This window comes from Bombus vosnesenskii, unplaced genomic scaffold (genome assembly GCF_011952255.1).
Source record: "Bombus vosnesenskii isolate JDL3184/JDL3185 unplaced genomic scaffold, Bvos_JDL3184-5_v1.1 scf7180000013348, whole genome shotgun sequence".
NCBI classification, from domain to species: Eukaryota; Metazoa; Arthropoda; class Insecta; order Hymenoptera; family Apidae; genus Bombus; species Bombus vosnesenskii.
In genome coordinates this window covers 48192-67624 of record NW_022882984.1, presented here as the reverse complement: position 1 = coordinate 67624, position 19433 = coordinate 48192, and the positions used below count along the sequence as shown (strand labels likewise).

Below are 19433 nucleotides of genomic sequence, written 5' to 3'. Positions count from 1 at the left end.
GTCGGTAGGTACGCGTAGGTAGGGCAGAGAGCGGCGCAGGTAGGGCCTGGCGTGGACGGCGCTGGGCTTTTGTGGTGGTTGATATCGACCCGGCGTTGTGGAGGGTCGGAGCTGTCGGGGGTCGTATGGCGCAAGCCTGGACGGTAACGAGGGCGAGGAGGTGAACGGAGGCGGTAGAAGCGGCAAGGAGCGGAGACGGATGGAGAGAGTGGCGGTCCGCTTCCCTCCGAGGAGAGAAGAAAGAGCACCGGCAGTAGTAACCCGGCCAGTACCCCGCGCGCGGGTGCAGCTGCATCCGAAAACGCCCGTGTGTGTGAGAGTGCGTGAGAGTGCAAAACGAGGCGTGTGTGTCCTGGTGGCGAGCAACGATCGCCACGAGGGTTGCGGTACAACGGATACCCTGCAGTCCGGTATCCTCGCTGTCAGCATCCAACTTGATCGAGGAAAAGCGTGTACTTAGGCGACGCAAACGCGGTTCACCGAGAAACCCACATCCAAAGTTGGGTCTGTCCGCGAACGAAAAAACGAAACGCGAGACTGAAATTCGTCTGATCGAAGTTGGTTTAACGCATCGGACAACGATGTTCCTGCGACGGTATCGCGTTCCAAGTCACCCGACCAAGTTTCCATGCGTGTAACGCGTGCCCCAACCGAAAGTATGTGAAACGAAGAGAAGCGGATAGAGAGTGAGTGAGAGAGAGAGAGAGAGTGTGAGAGGGCGAGAGAGAGATAGCAGCGCCATGTTACGAAGTCAAGAGACCTCGAACGAGGATTCCTACCTGAGCTCGGGCAGGCCGTCGAACCTGCTGCGGACGAGCTTCAGCAGCGCCAAGTTAGAGACGCTATATCGCGCCTCCTCCCTTCAACAGAGGCGGGGTGGCCTCGAGTACTTCCTGTTTTCGGCGCTCCTCTACGCAGCTCACTCGTTGATCACGCCTGGTCAGGAGCTATCGACTCGAAGCTTAACCGCCGTCTTCTTGGGGTTGAATCTGGGCCTGCTGGCCTGGGCTAAACACAATCCTAGAGCGAAAGATGCGCTTTGGTCGGTGATTCCACACGTGGCCTGGAACCTGTCAACCGCACAGCTACTTACTCAGCTGTTCCTCAAGTCCACCGAGGTCACGCCTAGGGACGGACTAGGCTGGCTGTTGCTCATGCTCTACCTGCTGTTCGCCACTTTACCCCTCAGACTGCCCCTCTGCGTCCTCCTTGCCATTAGCACCGCATTGGTGTACATCATCTCCGTCGTTGGACTCTCCAAAGCACCTGCACAGATACCCATCGATGTTTTGGTAGGTGTTGCTTCACGTTCGTACCTTGATGTTTCTCCGATAGAAGAGAAACTGTTGGGTATTTGGGGCGAGGCTTTGGCGACGGGTCGAATCGGGGGTGTAAATTTAAGGCTCTACGTATAATACGACTATCCTATACCTACTCGATACCTTATTTAGATTAATCAAACGTGCATGATCAAAAACAAAAAGTCCGATAATTTATAATACTTTATCGACTCGAGCAGAGCAATAAATTTACGAGCTTAAGCGGAACTTCGTGCTATCCGAGCTAAACAAAGAAGCAATAGCAGCCGCTGGGATTAGGACGTTTTATATTCTCAGCGATTGAACCTCACTCGAGTGATCGATTATCCGTTGAACGAGTGTCTCTATTATCCCCGTTGTCAGCCTTTTTAATTGACTTACGCTCTCGAGTTTCCCGTCGTGGCAATTAGACCACAACCGCGGCTCTAACCAGCGTCTTCCTTCGAAATCGCGATATTTCACGGTATCGTTCGTTCGTTTCGATTTCACTCGACTCTATCGAGTGTCTCGAAGACGAACAACCTTGCGAAAAGTTGCTCGCTTATTTTCACCCGGGTTTCGTGTAATTTAATGATCGAACCGTGCCTCGTGACCTCACGAAAACAACTGTTGCCGCGGTTCAATCCGCTCGAACTAATTTGCCGTGTGGTCGCCGCCGCTGGCTTCTTACGTGTTTCGATCGATCGATACGCAACGATACACAGCGAGGCTGGTCGTGCGCCTCCAACGATCCATTGTAAAATAGCCGTGGCCGGCGCGCGTGACAACTTTTCCACGTTCGAGCGGCTAAGCCCTCGATTATTTTCTATTCGAACGCCCCTGCATGGAACGTTGAATGGAACCGGAGTTCGCGATACACCCGGGACTGGCTTGCTATTTTTGAAAATACCAAGCTACACGGTTGGAAGGGATTGGTAAGTTTGCGGTCTGCGGCAGTTCGAATTTTAAATAGAGCATTTTTCTCTCGCTCGTTGCTGTTGTCGATAGCCGTGGGTGGACGTTCGCAGAAGTGTTTTTCCCTTTTATTTTTTGTTAATCGCTTTTAGCTTACGCGATACGCATTTCGTTGAAATAATTATTTTATAGGAGCTTCGTGATTTTACAGGGTTTTTGTTCTAATTTTAGACGAAGCCCGTAGAATTTATAGAACTCGCCGCGTTACGACGTCGATTAAAATAACGGATCTTTGGATTAGATAGCTCGTTTTATTTTTTAATCAGCATCCCCGGTCGTATTAGCCGATATAAAATGTAATTTCGTGTTTCAACGTAATATCGAGCGATCATCGTCGGGATAGAATCGGTTTGGCTTGGATGATTTTTTGTTTGGTTTAAAATAAAGTCTTTCGGAGAAACGGCAGATCGAAATAGGAAAAATTAGTGGAACAAATTGAGAAAGAAAATTTGCGAAGCATACCGGTCGTGCAACAAGTTAACACTCCAGTTGATTACGTTCCCAACTCCACCAATTTATAGGAAGCCATTTTCGCTCGCTGTCAATTTTTATGGGACAATTTGTTCCTGGTAATAAATAACTGTAATCTCGGAGATACCACTCTGTTACCATTCTCCATCAACCTGGACAGTCTATCAACGAGAAGTTAATTGAAAGATTCTAGCTTCTCACGCTTTAATCTAAACACGACATTTTATTTTACCTTTAACGGAAATACGATGCTTAACATTTAAATGTAATAATCTTAGATCATGCGTGTTACCGGTTTCGCAAGGGCAACGTTACATTTTCATTCATATTTTATCGAATCGTTGGAAGGGCCGCGTTTACCTACATATGCAAATATTAAAAATATGAAAACGAAGAAGAGAGGGATACACACAGCTAAGATATACGGAAACTGTTAAGAACACGACACCCTGCTTAATTGTCTCAGGGAAGAAGCACAGTTACCGTTTCAACGAACAAGGCCACCGTTCCCGAGTTTTTAATCAGTCTGCTCTACGAATATAGGCGGCGTCCAGTTTAGCCAGGTCGCTAATTAAAGCTGCTACGTTCCTCCGTGAAAGGGGCGAACGGACAAGGGAAGTTCGTAATTAAACTTCGCGTTTCTGATCCGTCATCGCCGGAGTGAACGCTCGAATTCAGGGACTCGATGATCGAAACGTCGTTTAATCGAGCTTCGATGAGGCTCGCTAATGAACGTGCGAGAATTGGCAACGCAAATTCTTCGGTCCGCCTCGTGAAAGAGCGAATTATTAAAGAAAAATTTCAGAAACTGCAGCTAACGAGACTGACTCCTGAATAATTCATAGACACATATATACAGGGTGGTTGGTAACTGGTGGTACGAGAGGAAAGAGGGTGATTCTACGCGAAAAAAGAAGTCAAAAATATAGAATAAAAATGAAAAAAGAAAGTTATAACGGATCTCACTGCAGATCGTTGTCCCGATGGAAAAATTAAACAAAAAAATTGTTATTCTATATTTTCGATTTCTTTTTTCGCATAGAATCACCCCCTTTCCGCTTGTACCGCTAGTTACCAACCACCCTGTATATATATACGTATTTATTACCACGGTTACTCGTCCAATTCTATAATAATCGTATTTACACTAGTCAATGTCTTCTCTATTGCATAACGACAATGTGTAATCCAAATGAAAATTCGTTTCACGCCCCTAACCCTAACTCTAATGTAACTCCGACATATATGAAAATGAAGTTTAAGGTGTTTCATTGAAACTTTTGAAAATAACGCAAATTCTTTCGTACACCCGATGCAAACGTAAATCATTACACGAACGTTTCGACGACGAGATTATACTCGCGACTAGTTTGAAAATAATTACTTTCTTTGTCGCGTGACACGATGATCGATGCGTGGAAGGAGTGAGTTTGTACACAGAGTGAATTAGGGTTGCACGGATAGAATTTATGAATTTTTGTGTTTGTCGGGCATCTATATTCCAACCCTGTTGAATTAGCTTCATTTTTCTTCGTGGCTCGTATATGTTGCTTTAATTCGCAGTTCCGAGGTCGGAAATTATGCCCCGGGGTAAATTTACCGAACGTTCTACCGTCACGAGCTGGAAAATCGTTCGCTAAAATGAGACGCAACGTCGACGTCAGCTTGCGTTCAGGCCTTCGTGAAAGTCTGCAGTGTTTCGCATAAAAAGTAATCAACTTTCTATGCGTAGCGTTTTGAAATTTACGAGAATTTTGCGGTGTAACGAGACTCGGTTATCGTCTTCCTTCTGGAAATCAGTGGAATCTTTATGCAACGCGGTGGCAACAGTTTTCCCTTATTATACATATTTATCAACCAACCAATTTATCAGATGACCAACCAATAGCACGTACAGTCGAAGCAAACGTTAAAATTCTTCAGAATCTCTGAATATTAGAAAATTAATTCTCAAAGAAGGAAAATATCCATCCTGACGATTTGTATCCGTTTTTCACTTATTATCGTTCGGAATAACGGGGTTGCCGGTCTACAAATTTGTAGTGAACCGTGACGAAACAGTGGATAGGAACTCTGTTACAAATTTTCCTAAACAAGAACGACCACGAAAGCGAAAGTTCCAGTCGTGCACGTGGTTCTATCGTTAGTAACAGTCGAGTAGAGTTCAGTCAATGGTTGTTTAAAATAGAGAGAGAAAGAGAAGAGAAGAAAGAGAGAGAGAGAGAGAGAGAGAAAACTGGAGACAGAGAGATGTGCAATGACGCGACATGCTGCCTTTCCATGCACGACATACGATCGGTTTTCAATGGCAGGAACGTTTCTTTGAAAGCCATCGGCTCGATCACGGAAATCACCGGCTCCATCTATTCCACCAACGATTGCAATGATCGTTGATTGTTGTTCAATGAACCCTTTATCAGGGTTAATTAAGGAGCTGTCAACCCTTTCATCGAGTAACAAGCAGGTACAAAATGGGTTGCGTTAAATGTCGTTGTTAAAGGATTTGTTAAAGGATTCGAGTTAAAGGACGATGGATTTATCCATGGGACGTAAATTATTATACGAGAAAGTAACGATCAACGATATTCTAAAACTTATTTTTTAACTAATTGATAAAAGATACAAATTGAGGAGATTTACGCAGAAATTACCATAGAACAGTCGCAAAGATTTGATAGATCATAGAAACTATCGAAGAAATCACAGAAAATAGTTGCAGAAATTTAAAGAAAACGAGAAGAGAAGATCTACTAAGAAATGTTATAACGCAAATATTACTAAATAATATTCAACCAAGTTATTGGTCTATAAAAGCGATAACGACGAAAGTGTTGCCTGTGCTAATTTCTCCGCTGTGGAACGTTCAATTACGATTTTCCAATTGTCATCGGGGACACACGAACGGACAAAGGCGGTACCGGATGAATAAGAATTCGTCCGTTCTGTAGTTTTCCATGTAGAATGCGGAAAATTAGAAACAGCACCGAGGTATGACAAGCGATACAGGTGTTGCAGCGATTTCGGCCAGTCAACTGGAACACGTGAACGTATTTGAAAGCATTCTCCGAGCCGATGCGAAGTGAACAAAAATGGATTATCGATTCGTTGGTTTGCTGTATTCAGCGACGTTTTTCGTTCGGTATTTAGGAACGCGGAACGAAATGGGGTGGGTAGAAATATCTCCCGTATTAATTGTTCCGATGCGTTGCAATTGGGAATCGTGGTTAACCTGGAATCGATGAAAAGCATTCCTAACAAGAGGGAATAATTTATCGGTGAATACAAAAAGGTCGACAGCAATGGAATTGAGAGCTTTGAGAGCGTTCTATATGTTTTTTTTTCACTGGGTGGATTAAGGTAGATTAATTTGTTCGATGGAATCAATCGAGGAGTTCAGTGAAAAAGTGGTACACATGTATTCTTCTTCTAAAAATCAGATATAGCTGTGGGTAAAAAAACGTTTAAAATTAGTTATCTTGTATTAGTATGTATATATATATATTCGTTTTATACACGTATTAATAATTTTTGTAATAAATATTTTTCTACCATGTTGCTGTCAATTAGCTATTCTACGTAGAATATAAAAGTGACAGAAAAATGGTAGCAATGCAGATTTAAACACATTAGATAATTTACCACGTGTTCAATGAAATTAACTTATCGATACACTCAATGATGCAGATTTCAGTGATTTTCGGGACTGAAACGCGTCAAATCGCACGTCAAATGCAAATTCGTAAAATTGCTTCGTACAATTTCTGTCTCGCACTATGATGTTTCGAATCAAATCGCGGATTAAGGGACAGCCTATGCGGTTAAATAGCGTACAATTTAACTTAATCGATTGATTTCTCAGAAATTATTATCAATCGACTGCCAATACGCAAATTTAGTACGAAAAGAGAAAACGTCTTTATTAAATTTATAAAACTGCTATTAACGTTGAAAATAGCGTTCGTTGTATGCTTTATTATAATTCGATCTGAACATTTCCTTTTGACACGATGTGTTTTAAATACAATTTTATGAACAAATCGAGCCGCAATGATCGTATTCCGTATAACCATCAACGTGTTTAAAGCGATTTTTAAAAATTAAATGTTCTAGAATTCTTGCAAAATGTTTCTTCCAGGTGCTGACAGTGACGCTATCCATAGGCGCCATGCTTCTGGGTGCTTCCAGTTACTCTCTGACCGAGTTTCAACAACGTAGAGCCTTTTTAGAAACCAGACAGAGCCTGGAAGTACAACTGGTGATCGAGGAACAAAGCGCCGAGCAGGAAAGGCTGCTGCTTAGCGTGCTTCCGGAACACGTGGCTGTAATGATGCGACAGGACCTAGGCGCCTCGCTGGATACGCAGTTCAAGAAGATTTACATGTCCAGGCATGAGAATGTCTCGATTCTGTATGCGGACATTGTTGGTTTTACCGCGATTTCCTCCACGTACAGCGCTAGCGAACTAGTGAAGATTCTCAACGAGCTATTTGCTAGATTCGATCAACTCAGTGAAAGGTAAGCGATTCAGTTTTGGAAAAATCGTTCGACAAAGCCTAAGGAGCGATGCAGGAATTTTTGTTAGAATTAGAATCGATAGGACTGACTATTAGTCAGACTATTAGTTCGATTTGGACAAATTTTTTGAGTAGATCTAAGAAGTTGGTACGCGAATTGTTGCTACAATTGTCAAAGTACAAGTTTTAATACAATACACGTAGAGAGAACAAATTTTAAACGAGATTATCAAGCAACTGGCATTCGACAACGCATTCAAAGAAATCACGAAATAAATTTGTACCCGATTACCGGGATTTTCGCGAATATAAAGTTCAAAGGAAACGCACGTTGCTTTTGTCAACGGTACATGCCTCGAATCGATCAGTTGTCGATAAACGGTGCGACGCACGATCGAATTAATCGACAGCGAAGCTATCGACACCGCGAAAGAATTCGTTCGTTTACAGTCCACTCGGCTGTGACCCGGTTAGAACGAACGCGAAACGCTTTCACGAGCTCCATTCCACTTTTCTCTCCTCTCTCTTTCTTTCGTATACGGAGAATAATGAAAATCCTGAAATTGCCAGCCGCGAAATTGACTTTATCGGAAAATTCTGGCCAGTCCCTTCTTCGTTTTCTCGATCGTTCTCGAAGAGAGATAGACTCGCGAGTCCTTCACCTGGGCGTCTCCGACAATCGATACATCTGAGGACAAAGTGGTGTATCATTAACGAATTTCTATCGCGTGATATTTCACTCTATCGAACCGTCCACGTTCGAACGTCGCAAGAGGATTATCGGAAATACAATGATTCGTGAAATTATTTGAGCATTTACTATAAATGAAAATTTTCTATCGATGCATCTCTATAGCGCTGATCATAAATATTCGTTGTCATTAAATATTAAGACATATTAATATAGAATAATCGATCGATCGTTCAAGCGTTGTTGTAATTTCTGCAAAATACGTTTGCATTGTGTGCAATTGTGTTTCGTTACGATGCTAATGAAATTCCAAAGCGTCTTGTAAAGCGTACACAATACATTCACGGACGGTTTCTATGAATATTCAAATACTTTCCCGAGCCACTCTACACCGTGTTTTTATATTCTGTTTAATTAATTTACAGAAATCCTCTGTAAGAAAGAGCACGAGGATTAAAGTCGTGGAAAAGGGACGAAAACGTAACGTTAGCGAGAACCATCGAAATCGTAGGTTCGATAATATCGAGATCCAATCTCTGGAAATGGAAGTATAGAAAATATAAAAGTCGATTATCTCTGGTTAAAATCGGTTAAATCTAGGTTTATAGAAGGTAGATGATTTAGCCCTTGCAGCATCGGTAGTGATACAGGTCAATGTATAATTTCAGCGGAACATCCTTCGCTTAAGACGCTCCTTGACACGTACTTTCCTCTCATTTGTCAAATAGCGGCTTCAAATCCAGTGAAAAATTAAATCCTCCTTCCTTACTTTCCTAAATCGAAATTCCCGCCACTCAACTGCATTTCTATGCGAACGCTTCAATCACGAATTCCTGGTAGATTAATCAATATATAGAGCGGATTACGTGTAATCCATCGTGCATCAAACTTTCGACGATTCTCGAGCATTTTTTTGCTCGGAGAATTTCAATTTTTATCTACTCGTGTTTTATTTCAATTAAAAATTCTTCAATTAACTTCACCTTTAAAAGATGAAAGCTTGGCAATTAAAAGCCTATTTTCGTATCGATAGCCAGTTCAACTTTCACTGTTATTTACTTGGAAAATTTTACTTTTGCACTTTGTATTCTCTTCTTATATCTTATAAACTTTGCCTTTACGCTATAAATTCAACTACTATACTTTAAATTATACCGTGGATTTTACATTCAACTATCGTACCGTGAATTCTATTATATCGTAATATATACCTTAAGTTGCATTATTTTCACGCACAATGATATTTCGAAAACCTTTAGATACGAGCAGCTGCGAATAAAGATCCTCGGCGACTGTTACTACTGCATAAGTGGAGCACCCGTGGAAAGACCAGACCACGCTGTTCTCTGTGTCTATATGGGCTTATCTATGGTGGACGCCATCAAGTACGTGCAACAAAAGACCAATAGCCCTGTCGACATGAGGGTGGGTATACACACTGGTGCTGTGTTGGCCGGTGTCCTCGGACAGAGACAATGGCAATTCGATGTGTACAGCAAGGATGTCGAACTCGCGAACAAGATGGAGAGCAGTGGAATGGCGGGGTGAGAATCTCTTTTCTTCTTTCTCTAAACATTTCAGTATTATTTTGTCGGAGTTGAACAGAGTGTAGTTAAATTTCACAAGGAAAATTCGAACGAATCGTGCGTAGGCTTCTTTCTTCTTTGGAAGCGAAACAAGTACTCGAACACGTCTTTTTACAAATAAAAGAACTATCGTAAAGAATATTTATCAAAGGTGTCTAAATTTTACGAAGAAAGGAAAAAAGTAATCTAGGTGATTTATTTATATTGCGCCTGTTTTTTGTTTGCAAAATAGAGGAGTATTTAAATATACTTCTCAATATAGAATTATGTCAATAATAGACTTTTATATACTCGTTTGTGGAAAATACCTTTAAAAAGAAAAAAAAAGAAAGAAACGATATCAGTATTGACGTTCTGACTTCTTGACCTTGTCAATCCCCGAAATTCAAAAGGGATAAAGTAGAAGAGAGGCGCGAGGAAGCTGCCTGATTCGGGAGCTAAACGATATCGATGCGACGACGTATAAAACGCGTCCTTGACGTCGGTGGACACGTAATGAGCGCTCTCCGTATATCTTTGATATTAATTACCTGGTGAAACGCCTGGCAAGCAGTTTTTGATGCCCTGTCGTACTTTAATTTTAGCTGTGTTAAAGGGTGAGATGCCCGAGTCGCGTGGTAAAAAACTGCCCCTCGATAGTCGTGCTTTAAAAGCATCGTCTACCCAGCCATTGTAATTGTTTCTTTTGTCCCATCAGGCTAATAAATATTAGAAACCTCACTGGTCTCGGTCCTCCCTGTCACGCGATTCTTCCGTTCCTTTTCCGTAACACGTAACACGACAGCGATCTCTTCATTTCGATTTCACTTCGTCCATTCGAAGATCATAGGGAAAAAACACGAATACATTTTCTTAATTTTCCGATCTTTAATGCCACTTTGTGATAAAATATAAACCAGAATTCACGTTAAATACAAGTTTGGAGTATTAAGTAGATGATACTGCACATAATCGTCTGCGCCACGTCACCAACTATTTTAACCGGCGGTACCGTAACCTTGTTATTATTCACACGAACTACAATTCACTCGAGAACAATAACGTAACGGCAAGTTGCAGCCAGAGAATCGTTTGCGAAAGACGTTCGAACGCCCTTCGACATTACCATGAATACAGAATAGGTACGTGAATTCTCCTTTCAGTCCTATTTTATGGCCACGCCCGCGTCGTTGGATAATCAGGTCCGTTTTGCCAATCGCAAACGTCTCGAAATTTTCCTTCCTTTCTTTTCTTTGCCGAATAATCCTGTAGTCAGATTCGCGAGATAAAAGTTCGTAAGCGAGGAACGATCGACACGAACGATATTGTTAATGGCTTGAAGGAGGGTGCACATCTCGAACGCGACGCTGAGCTTCCTGAATGGCGAGTTCGAGGTCGAGCCAGCGCACGGCGAGGACAGAGAAGAGGCACTACAGAAAGCGGGCATCGTCACATACTTCATAGTCCGGGCGTTGAAACCCTTCAAGCCAGCTGCCACTAAGAGCATCGCCTCGCTCACGGAGGACGCCAGGAAGACGATCGACGCAGGAAACGAAAGAAATAACAATAAGGAGGACTCGGAGGAATTTAGACAGAGGCTGAGGAAGGAACTGGATAACAAAAGTGAGGAAGTTGAAGTATTTGATTATTATTAATGATTAAATTGTTATTCGAAGGTAAAACGTCTTGGTAAGTGTAGTTTGTTTAAAAATGGAAATTAAAGAGCATCCTGAAAAAAGGTCTATAAATCTGTCACAACCTAGAAAATTCTTTCCTCAGAAATCTATTCATGTAAAAGAAGTTGTTATCGATACATGTAGCGTCAATTTTTCATTGATAATAAAATTAACAGAAGATTCGCTTTGCGATCGATATCTTATGTACGTGTTTTGTATGATTTACTGTGAAATTCGTTTCATAAATCTTTCTATTTACAAGCAAATAATATTAATTATAGCTGGCGGAGCACATTTGAAAGGTCACGCGTACTGGTTGACCTTGCGGTTCAAGGACTCGAAGGTGGAGTCTGCGTTTCACCACGCCGAAGAAGCATTTTCCCCTTTGTCATTGCTCGGTGGGCCATTGGTGATGATCTGTGCCGCCCCAGTTTGGAGGTTTCAGCCCTGGGGACCTTTCACATGGGGCGGTATCGGGATAGTGGTGCTATTCGCGGTAGTTTTGGCTGGTGCCACGTGTCTCGGCAGTGCCATCAAGGCTATGTGGCTGAGAAGAGCTTTGGCCCTTATGATGACATTTTCCCTTGGTATTTTTCTGATTCTCGATATGGTAAGTATATTTATTATTATTAATTCAAACAAACAAATTAACATCTTTTTTCTTTCATTCCGTTTTCCTTCCGGTTTTACGGTGACTTGCACTTATAGATCTTACGCAAAACATAAACTTGAGCATAAATAAAACACATACAAAATAAACCGGAACGATAATCACAACTACACTCTATTGGTTGTCCATACAACTACCTACATCTATTCGATAAATTATTTAAGACGATCGTATTATTTTCATTCAAAAGTAAAAGAACTTTTAATTTCCTACAGTGATTTATAGTTGTTCCACTTGCTTGTACCATAGCAACGGGAAAGCGTAATATCGTATTAACGTGTTAATATATAGTTAACCAATAATTCAAAAGAATTGTGATACTTAACAAACGTCTTAGTAAATAAATACGTAGTCATTGAACTACTATTAACAGGAAAGCAAGAGAAAAAGAAAATAAATCCATTTTACGCTATTTTTCTGAGCTGTTAACTTCTCTGTCCCATTTTACAGTTCAACTGCGTGGTCATCGAGGAAACTATTCCGCCCCTAAACGCCACCATAACTCTGTCTTCGAGGTGTCCATATCCTTCCTACTACTCGTACATCGGTGTGCTTACACTTGTGGCGACCTCGATGCCGACCTACATATGCTATCTAGGCAAGGCGTACTTAATGTACGGTATCTCGGGCGTCCAATGTTTCATCAACATCTGTCTACTCAATGCGAGGCTGGACTGGGAGGATTACGCTTCTACCCTCGAACCGACCCCCCTTCCATCGAAATATTGCCTATCCGCCACTCTTCTCATCGTAGCTACTTGTCTGGTCATCGTGTCCAGATATGTAAGTAATATATGCAATAACGTTATTTAAATCAGATGTCAGATAATTTGGAAACATCGTAACATCCTTGTTTATAGAATTGGGAAAGAATTATTTATCATAAATTTCCGTCGAATGAAATACCAAGGTTGGACACGCTGTCTCTTAAAAGAAAAAGAAAACGTTTCTTTACAAGACTTGCTTGAGAGAATTCATTTCTGCAAACGGCGAAATATTACCGAAAAGAAAAAAAAAAGTGGTGGATAGGTATATTACCATATTATTCAATTATTATCAAGTATTATCTTTAGATTTTTAAAAAATTTCGATCTGCCCAAATAATCCAATATACTTGAAATATCGAAATACACGATACTTTCTCTGTTCTTTGCAAACGTCTTCTCATCCTGCCAGTTCTATCAGCGAATCTTTGCTCTATCGAAATTGTTTTGGTAAATTAAAATGTTCCACGTAGAGATAGGGAGAATTCAATTTCTCCTCGAGCGACGATAAATAATCGAGCCTTCGTACGAAGCTCTCGAACGGATTCATCAAAGTCGAGGGCTGCACTTGTCCCGACAGTCGAGGGCGCATCCTTCGTTCCCGTCTGTCTTTCACGAGGGGAAAATCGCGGTTTGCATTTAACGTAAATGAAACCGAGCCAGAAATCTCCCCTTGCTTCTCGCAGAGTAAACGAAAAAAGAAAAAAAGAATGGAAAAGTGTTTCACGAAATTATTCGTCGATGAATATTTTCAATAAAACTATTAAACTTTGAACCAAACCCTGTTGAAAAATAAATGAAAGGTTACGTTAATGGTAAAGTAGCTCGGTTTCGACGACTCGCACGATGAGGATTCGATCGATTTGCAGGCGGAAAAGTCGAGGAGGATGTTGTACCTACGAGGAAGGGAGGTGGAGGCGCAGAGAGAAAGGGCGGCGGACATGACGCGCAGAAACGGCGCCCTCATCTACAACATCCTTCCGCCGCACGTGGCTGCTTATTTTCTATCGAGTGCGAGACACCACGATGATCTCTACAGTCAAAGCTACGCCGAAGTGGGTGTTCTGTTCGCTAGTATGCCGAACTTCGCCGATTTCTACAGCGAAGAGAGCATCAATAACCAGGGCCTCGAGTGTCTCAGGTTCTTGAACGAAGTCATATCCGATTTCGATGCGGTAAGTATCGTTGGCGAGTTTCTACGACCCCTCGATTTAAAATTCTATTTCTCAAACGTTATGCGATTGAATTTTATCGACTAATACGAAAACAGAAGCTTTCGATAAAAAAGGCCAAAATTCTGCGATATAATTTTGTACAAAAAGGTTATATTTGTAAAAATAACAAAGCAATTGAACAGCGAAAAGGACCTTTCCTTAGATATTTTCCTACATTTGGTAGGGATCTTAGATCAGAACTTTTAAGGGATTAAATATGGCAATATTCTTCTTTCGTTAGATCCTCGATCAAACTAAATTCAAGGACATCATCAAGATCAAGACGATAGGCTCGACATACATGGCGGCATCCGGAATCACAGACTCAGAGGAGTCCGAGGATGCTCCTCGGTGGGGTCACTTGTCCACCCTCGTCGAATTCGCCTTGGAGTTGAAGAAAGCATTGTCGAGTATCAACGAGCAAAGCTTCAATCACTTTGTTCTGAAAATGGGTATCAATCACGGCCCTGTGACTGCTGGGGTTATTGGCGCAAGGAAACCTCATTACGATATCTGGGGAAATACCGTGAACGTGGCGTCTAGAATGGAAAGCACTGGAAAAGTGGGCTGCATCCAGGTAAAATATTTGCAAAATCGTATAACTCGAAAATACTTATTCCGTCAGGTATGGAAGTAGTAGCTTTAGTAGAAATTCTCGATAAATAATTTGTATTCAAAATATTAAATATTAAAATCGTAGGTCACAGACGAGACCCGGAGGATTCTGGAGCCATTTGGCTTCGGCTTCGAACAACGCGGCCTGGTGTTCGTCAAGGGCAAAGGTCAGCTGCTCACCCACTACCTGGTATCCAAGGACGGCGTGTCCTTGAATTTGGACAGTGACCTGCCAGTCGAACCCACCCATCCGATCATCTATCAGTAGGCTAATACTCGAAGGCTCTAAAAACTTCAACGCAAAACCCTTCTTCGTTCACGAAGAGACCTTTCGTCGAGCAAGGCCCCTCTCTCTCCCTCTCTCTCTCGATAATCTTCGAAGAGACGAACGAAATCGAGACGATGAAAGAGGACGAGACGTCGATTACTCGAAATGTTCAAGTTCGGATACGAAATAGGAAAAATTGCAAAGATACGACAGAGAGGTCTCGGACGAAAGACGAACGATCTACGAGATCGGAAGAGTTTGAAAGAAAATCGAGGACTGGGCTGATTAGATTGCTTTTTCGATCACAATTTTCGACCTTGATTCCTTGGCGAGAAGTTCCACGCGAAAGATACTTATACAACAAACTGTTTGGTTATTTTGTAAGTAATTAAGATGGTTGTTTGAGAGATTTTATTTATCGAAGAGGCGCCCAGGCCTGGTCAGCCTTTAAAGAAAGTCAGCCACCAGTGAAAAATTCTTACCGCTGTCACAACCTTAGTCTACTGCTGATAACGATTATATCGTTCATTGAAGATGAAGAACAGGGTACAAATGGAAGAAACAAAGTACGTTTAGAGCGAAACTAATCGATATTAATGAAAGTGTTGTTTCAACATCGTACTATACGTTTTCTCATTGTGGACGTCGTGGATTGTCTTAGTTAGTGGTAGGCCTTCGAAGGACTCCTATTTTACGTAGAACCGAGAACAAAGATAGTAAACTTCGTCGATAGTTGGCTGGTTTCGACTAATCGGTTCGATGGAAACGAAAAAATAAAAGTCTAAACTTTCTCGCGTCGAAACAACATACGAAATATATAGAAGTTTCCAAATGATAATGAAACGAGAAAGTTAGGAAAGAATCCGGTCGATTCGCGCATATCTAGGATAAGTGTTAGTCGAAGGTGAAAGAAAGAAAATGCCATTCGATCGAACATCGATCGATCCTCGTCACTATAGAGAATCGATATGTAACTTAAGAAAGTGTCTAGCTCGTAATCCTTGTGATAGATACGCTGATACGGTTCTCGCAATCAAGTCAACTCTATTTTTCTAGATTCCGCGACGAGCACGTTCCAAGACGCGATTAATTAAAAAAGAATAATTGAAAGCATTACGAGCGTGGGCGTGATCAACTACATAGTGGTAGGTCTTTTTCCTAACGTGGCTTCCGGAGAATCGCCGTTTCCTCTAAATATACGTTCTTTCGGTCATCGACACTGTCGACTGTGTGCTTTCTTACGATTTCGATCCGAATCGTCGCGATACGACGAGAATACAAAATTTTCTGTCAGTCTCTGTTTCGTGTTCAATAATACTCGCGAAGAAGATCGTAGACTTCGAAGGTGACTTCACGGTGATCGAGCGCCTAGCGCTTTGTCCTCGCACCAAAAGGAACATCCTACATCGATTTCCTCGGTAATAGAGGAAAATTTTGTCGGTGCTTTTTCTCGAGAAATTTAGAATTTAATCGTCGTAATGATTCGACCAGGGATAAAAATTAATCGATTAAAATGGAATTTCGTATGTCTACGGTGTAATTGTTACAATAATTAAATATTGCCGGACATTATCGGTCAGATTACGCGTTGTAATTAAACACAGTTAATAAGTCGAATCGCAGGTACAGTTGTTGTATAGGAAAATTGCAAGTCGATATGTAGATACTATCGATAGTCGAAGAAAGGGGGTTGTACATTCTATATAATTGAAAATTGAAAGTAAAGGAATTGTTATATATTGCAAAAAATCTTGTAGAGAAGTTCTAAAAAAAAAATACTTCGTCTGTTATTGGAGCTTTGTTCTCGTAGAATTGTTTAAAAAAAAAAGGACTGTAAAGAAGAACTTTAAAAAAGTGGAAAAGGTAAAAGAAACATCGAAAATGTGACACGAGCAGGGAAGATTGCACGCGTGTTTAGTATAAATATACTCGGAAAATTTCAACGAATAAATACGTAAAGGATAATGTCAAGTACCTACGTGCTCCGAGAACGTGGAATACGAGAAGAGGAAATGAAATGCTGCGTAATTTGAAGGTTTTAAAAGCTGTCGTTAAATTAAGCATCATCGAGTTTGAATGTATTTAAAATAGCTCGTTACGATTTAAACACGTCGTAACGAAAGAAAAGAGCAGGTTGACTGTTTATTACGATCAAGAGCAGAATGTTCACGTCATGTTTGAACTACGAATATCTATCTAGCAAGGTCCGTTAGAACGGAAACAGTTTCTCGATAGTTTCGATTCTACTGTATTTTTCTGCGAGCAGGTTCGTCGATTTGTACGAGGAAAAGCCAATTCGAAGACGGTGAAATTTCTTATAGGAGCTTAGACCCGATTCGCTTCTGAACGTGCAAGGCATTTCATCAAGTCCCCGGCATTACTCTCTATTAAACGACTTCTGAGATCAAAATAAGGCAATCTGAAACAATTTCTGCCTTTCTTAATTAAAAGAGGATCGTTTCACGATATTTCCTTTCTCTTTCCCACGTGATAGTTTTTCGAGTTCGTCTTATTTTGTACTCAAGATTCGTTTAGTCGTAATTGTTACGGACTTCGTGAAACATTAGGTATCGTGTGGTCCGTAGGATAATTCCACGGGAACGTAGATTATATACTCGAACACGATCACCGATATAATAATTTATTTTTCTACAGTTTCAGTCGCCGATTTAATAGACCAAGATGACTCGAGTACGTACAACGCACACGATTAACGATGGCAGGAAGCAGAAGATTAGGATTTAATCCTTTCGTCGGCAATTATTTGGACACCCGATGATCGTTCAAGCTTGAAATAGTTGCAAAAGAGAAACGTCGCGGTATCGTAAGCGTAGAGAACGAGAGACAATTCGTAAATAACTTACACCGTGATTTTTAATAAACGTTTAACCGAATCGAAATTTTCAATCCGGGATATTTTCATTGCTTTTTTATAACCGTCTTTTTCTAACGATACTTTTAGCGAGATTAAAAATAGTACGAAAGGATTAAACAGAAACGAACAGAAAGGGGAACGAAGAGTGAGAGAGAGAGAGAGAGAGAGAGAGAGTGAGAGAGAGGGAGAGTGAAAGTGAGAGAGAGAGAGAGAGAGAGAGAAATTTTGGTGTAATTAGAAAAACGAGAACGCACGGCCTAAGCGCGATAACAGTGGTCAGACTGGACAGATGTAGCGATAGAAGAGAAGAAAGTAGTAAATCGAAGCAAACTCTCCCGAAGGAAATTCCGATCTTTTTTAAAACTTCGTCGTTCATATTTTCGAATCACCTTTTAAACTTGTTCGTTCCCTCAGGTTACTTTCCACGAAAAAAAAAGAAAAAAGAAAAAAGAAGAAAAGAGAATGTTTCATTCGAACGTAGTCTAACGATCGAATATAAATTTAGAATCTTCCTACGTATTGAAAAGAAAAAAAGAATCTTTCTTTCCTTTCGGTGGAGTTACAGTGATCGCAGAAAAAGGAAGAGAGCGGAAGAAAAGAAGACAAATTGATTACGCGACACTGAATTTCAAACTTTTTCCACTGTTCGCGTACTTCCAATTGATATATTGCGCTTGACACAGTCCACACTGCTGATACATCTCGGCATACACATACATATACTACTACATACATAAAATGGTGGCGTAGAAGGTGTAGGAAACGGAAGAGAGTGACACACGTGCGAAGATATTCGCGTGTCCGACCACACAGAGATCTTGTAAAGTAGCAATAAAGGTTATTTCGTGTACATATATAAAGAGAGAGAAGAAAAAGAAAAGAAGACGGGTCGATAATGTTAAACGGTAATAACGAAACGATTGTTTCATCGATAATCGTCGTCGATAACGAAGAATAAAATAAAGAAACGTAGGAAAGAAATTGACGAACGACCCGGCCGAATGCGTGTATAGTCGTGTAAGAAGAATTATATCACTGTAGATATCTTAGCACCTTAGATGTGAGATTTCGAAGAGGGAACACTTGTTGTAAACTTTCAAAGTATACTTCTTCAGACTGGGATACGCCGGGGACTCGTGGGAGTCGAATGGAATCACGCGACTGTAACATAATAAACGGCTTCTTCGCCGATGTAAATCGATTGCCTCCATGATTTTTCCATCACCTTTCTCCTTTCGTTGCTAATTCAAAGTCCTTTGTTTCAATATTTTTACGACGTAGATACGTTTCATATTTTTTACATTTTTCTCAGATTTTTTTAACAGGTCATTAGATAAATCGAACGTTACGTTAACGTAACGTTCACCCTTAACACTTTGACTGCCACGCCGAAATCACATGTCTCGTTCAGGACGTCACGGGAGTATTTTTATTATTCGAAGCATATAATGGCAAAATAGTAGTAAATTGACTATGTAAAACAACATTCTTCCCTAATGGACCGTTTATCTTATTGGTGGTCACGGGTGACCACCGTGACGCCTTGGTAACAGTCGACAGATAGCGACATATCGTAACGGGGCTTCGTTTATTTCAACAAATCATTCGCATTCTTTATTTCGTCGTAAGCAAAACGTGCAAAATATATCGTTGAAACGTGTGGAAGATATTGGTAAACGATATTTGCTCATTTTATACGGGGTGGTTGGTAACTGGTGGTACAAGCGAAAAGGGGGCGATTCTACGTGAAAAAAGAAGTCGAAAATATAGAATAAAAATTTTTCGTTCGAGGCTTTGTTTTCGAGATAATCGACTTTGAATTTTCGCTCGGTACGCG

General features: G+C 41.1%; 1 protein-coding gene across 1 annotated transcript; it reads left to right on the top strand.

Moving 5' to 3' along the window:
* Nucleotides 1–22: 22 nt before the first annotated feature.
* On the top strand, nt 23–18797 carry LOC117236364 (adenylate cyclase type 3). Its single transcript, XM_033499232.1, has 9 exons — nt 23–1292; nt 6880–7259; nt 9209–9493; nt 10857–11137; nt 11472–11800; nt 12311–12643; nt 13494–13799; nt 14080–14415; nt 14539–18797. The coding sequence occupies exons 1-9, from the start codon at nt 741–743 to the stop codon at nt 14719–14721; spliced, it is 2985 nt and encodes a 994-aa protein (XP_033355123.1). The 5' UTR covers nt 23–740; the 3' UTR covers nt 14722–18797.
* The last annotated feature ends 636 nt before the right edge of the window (nt 18798–19433 follow it).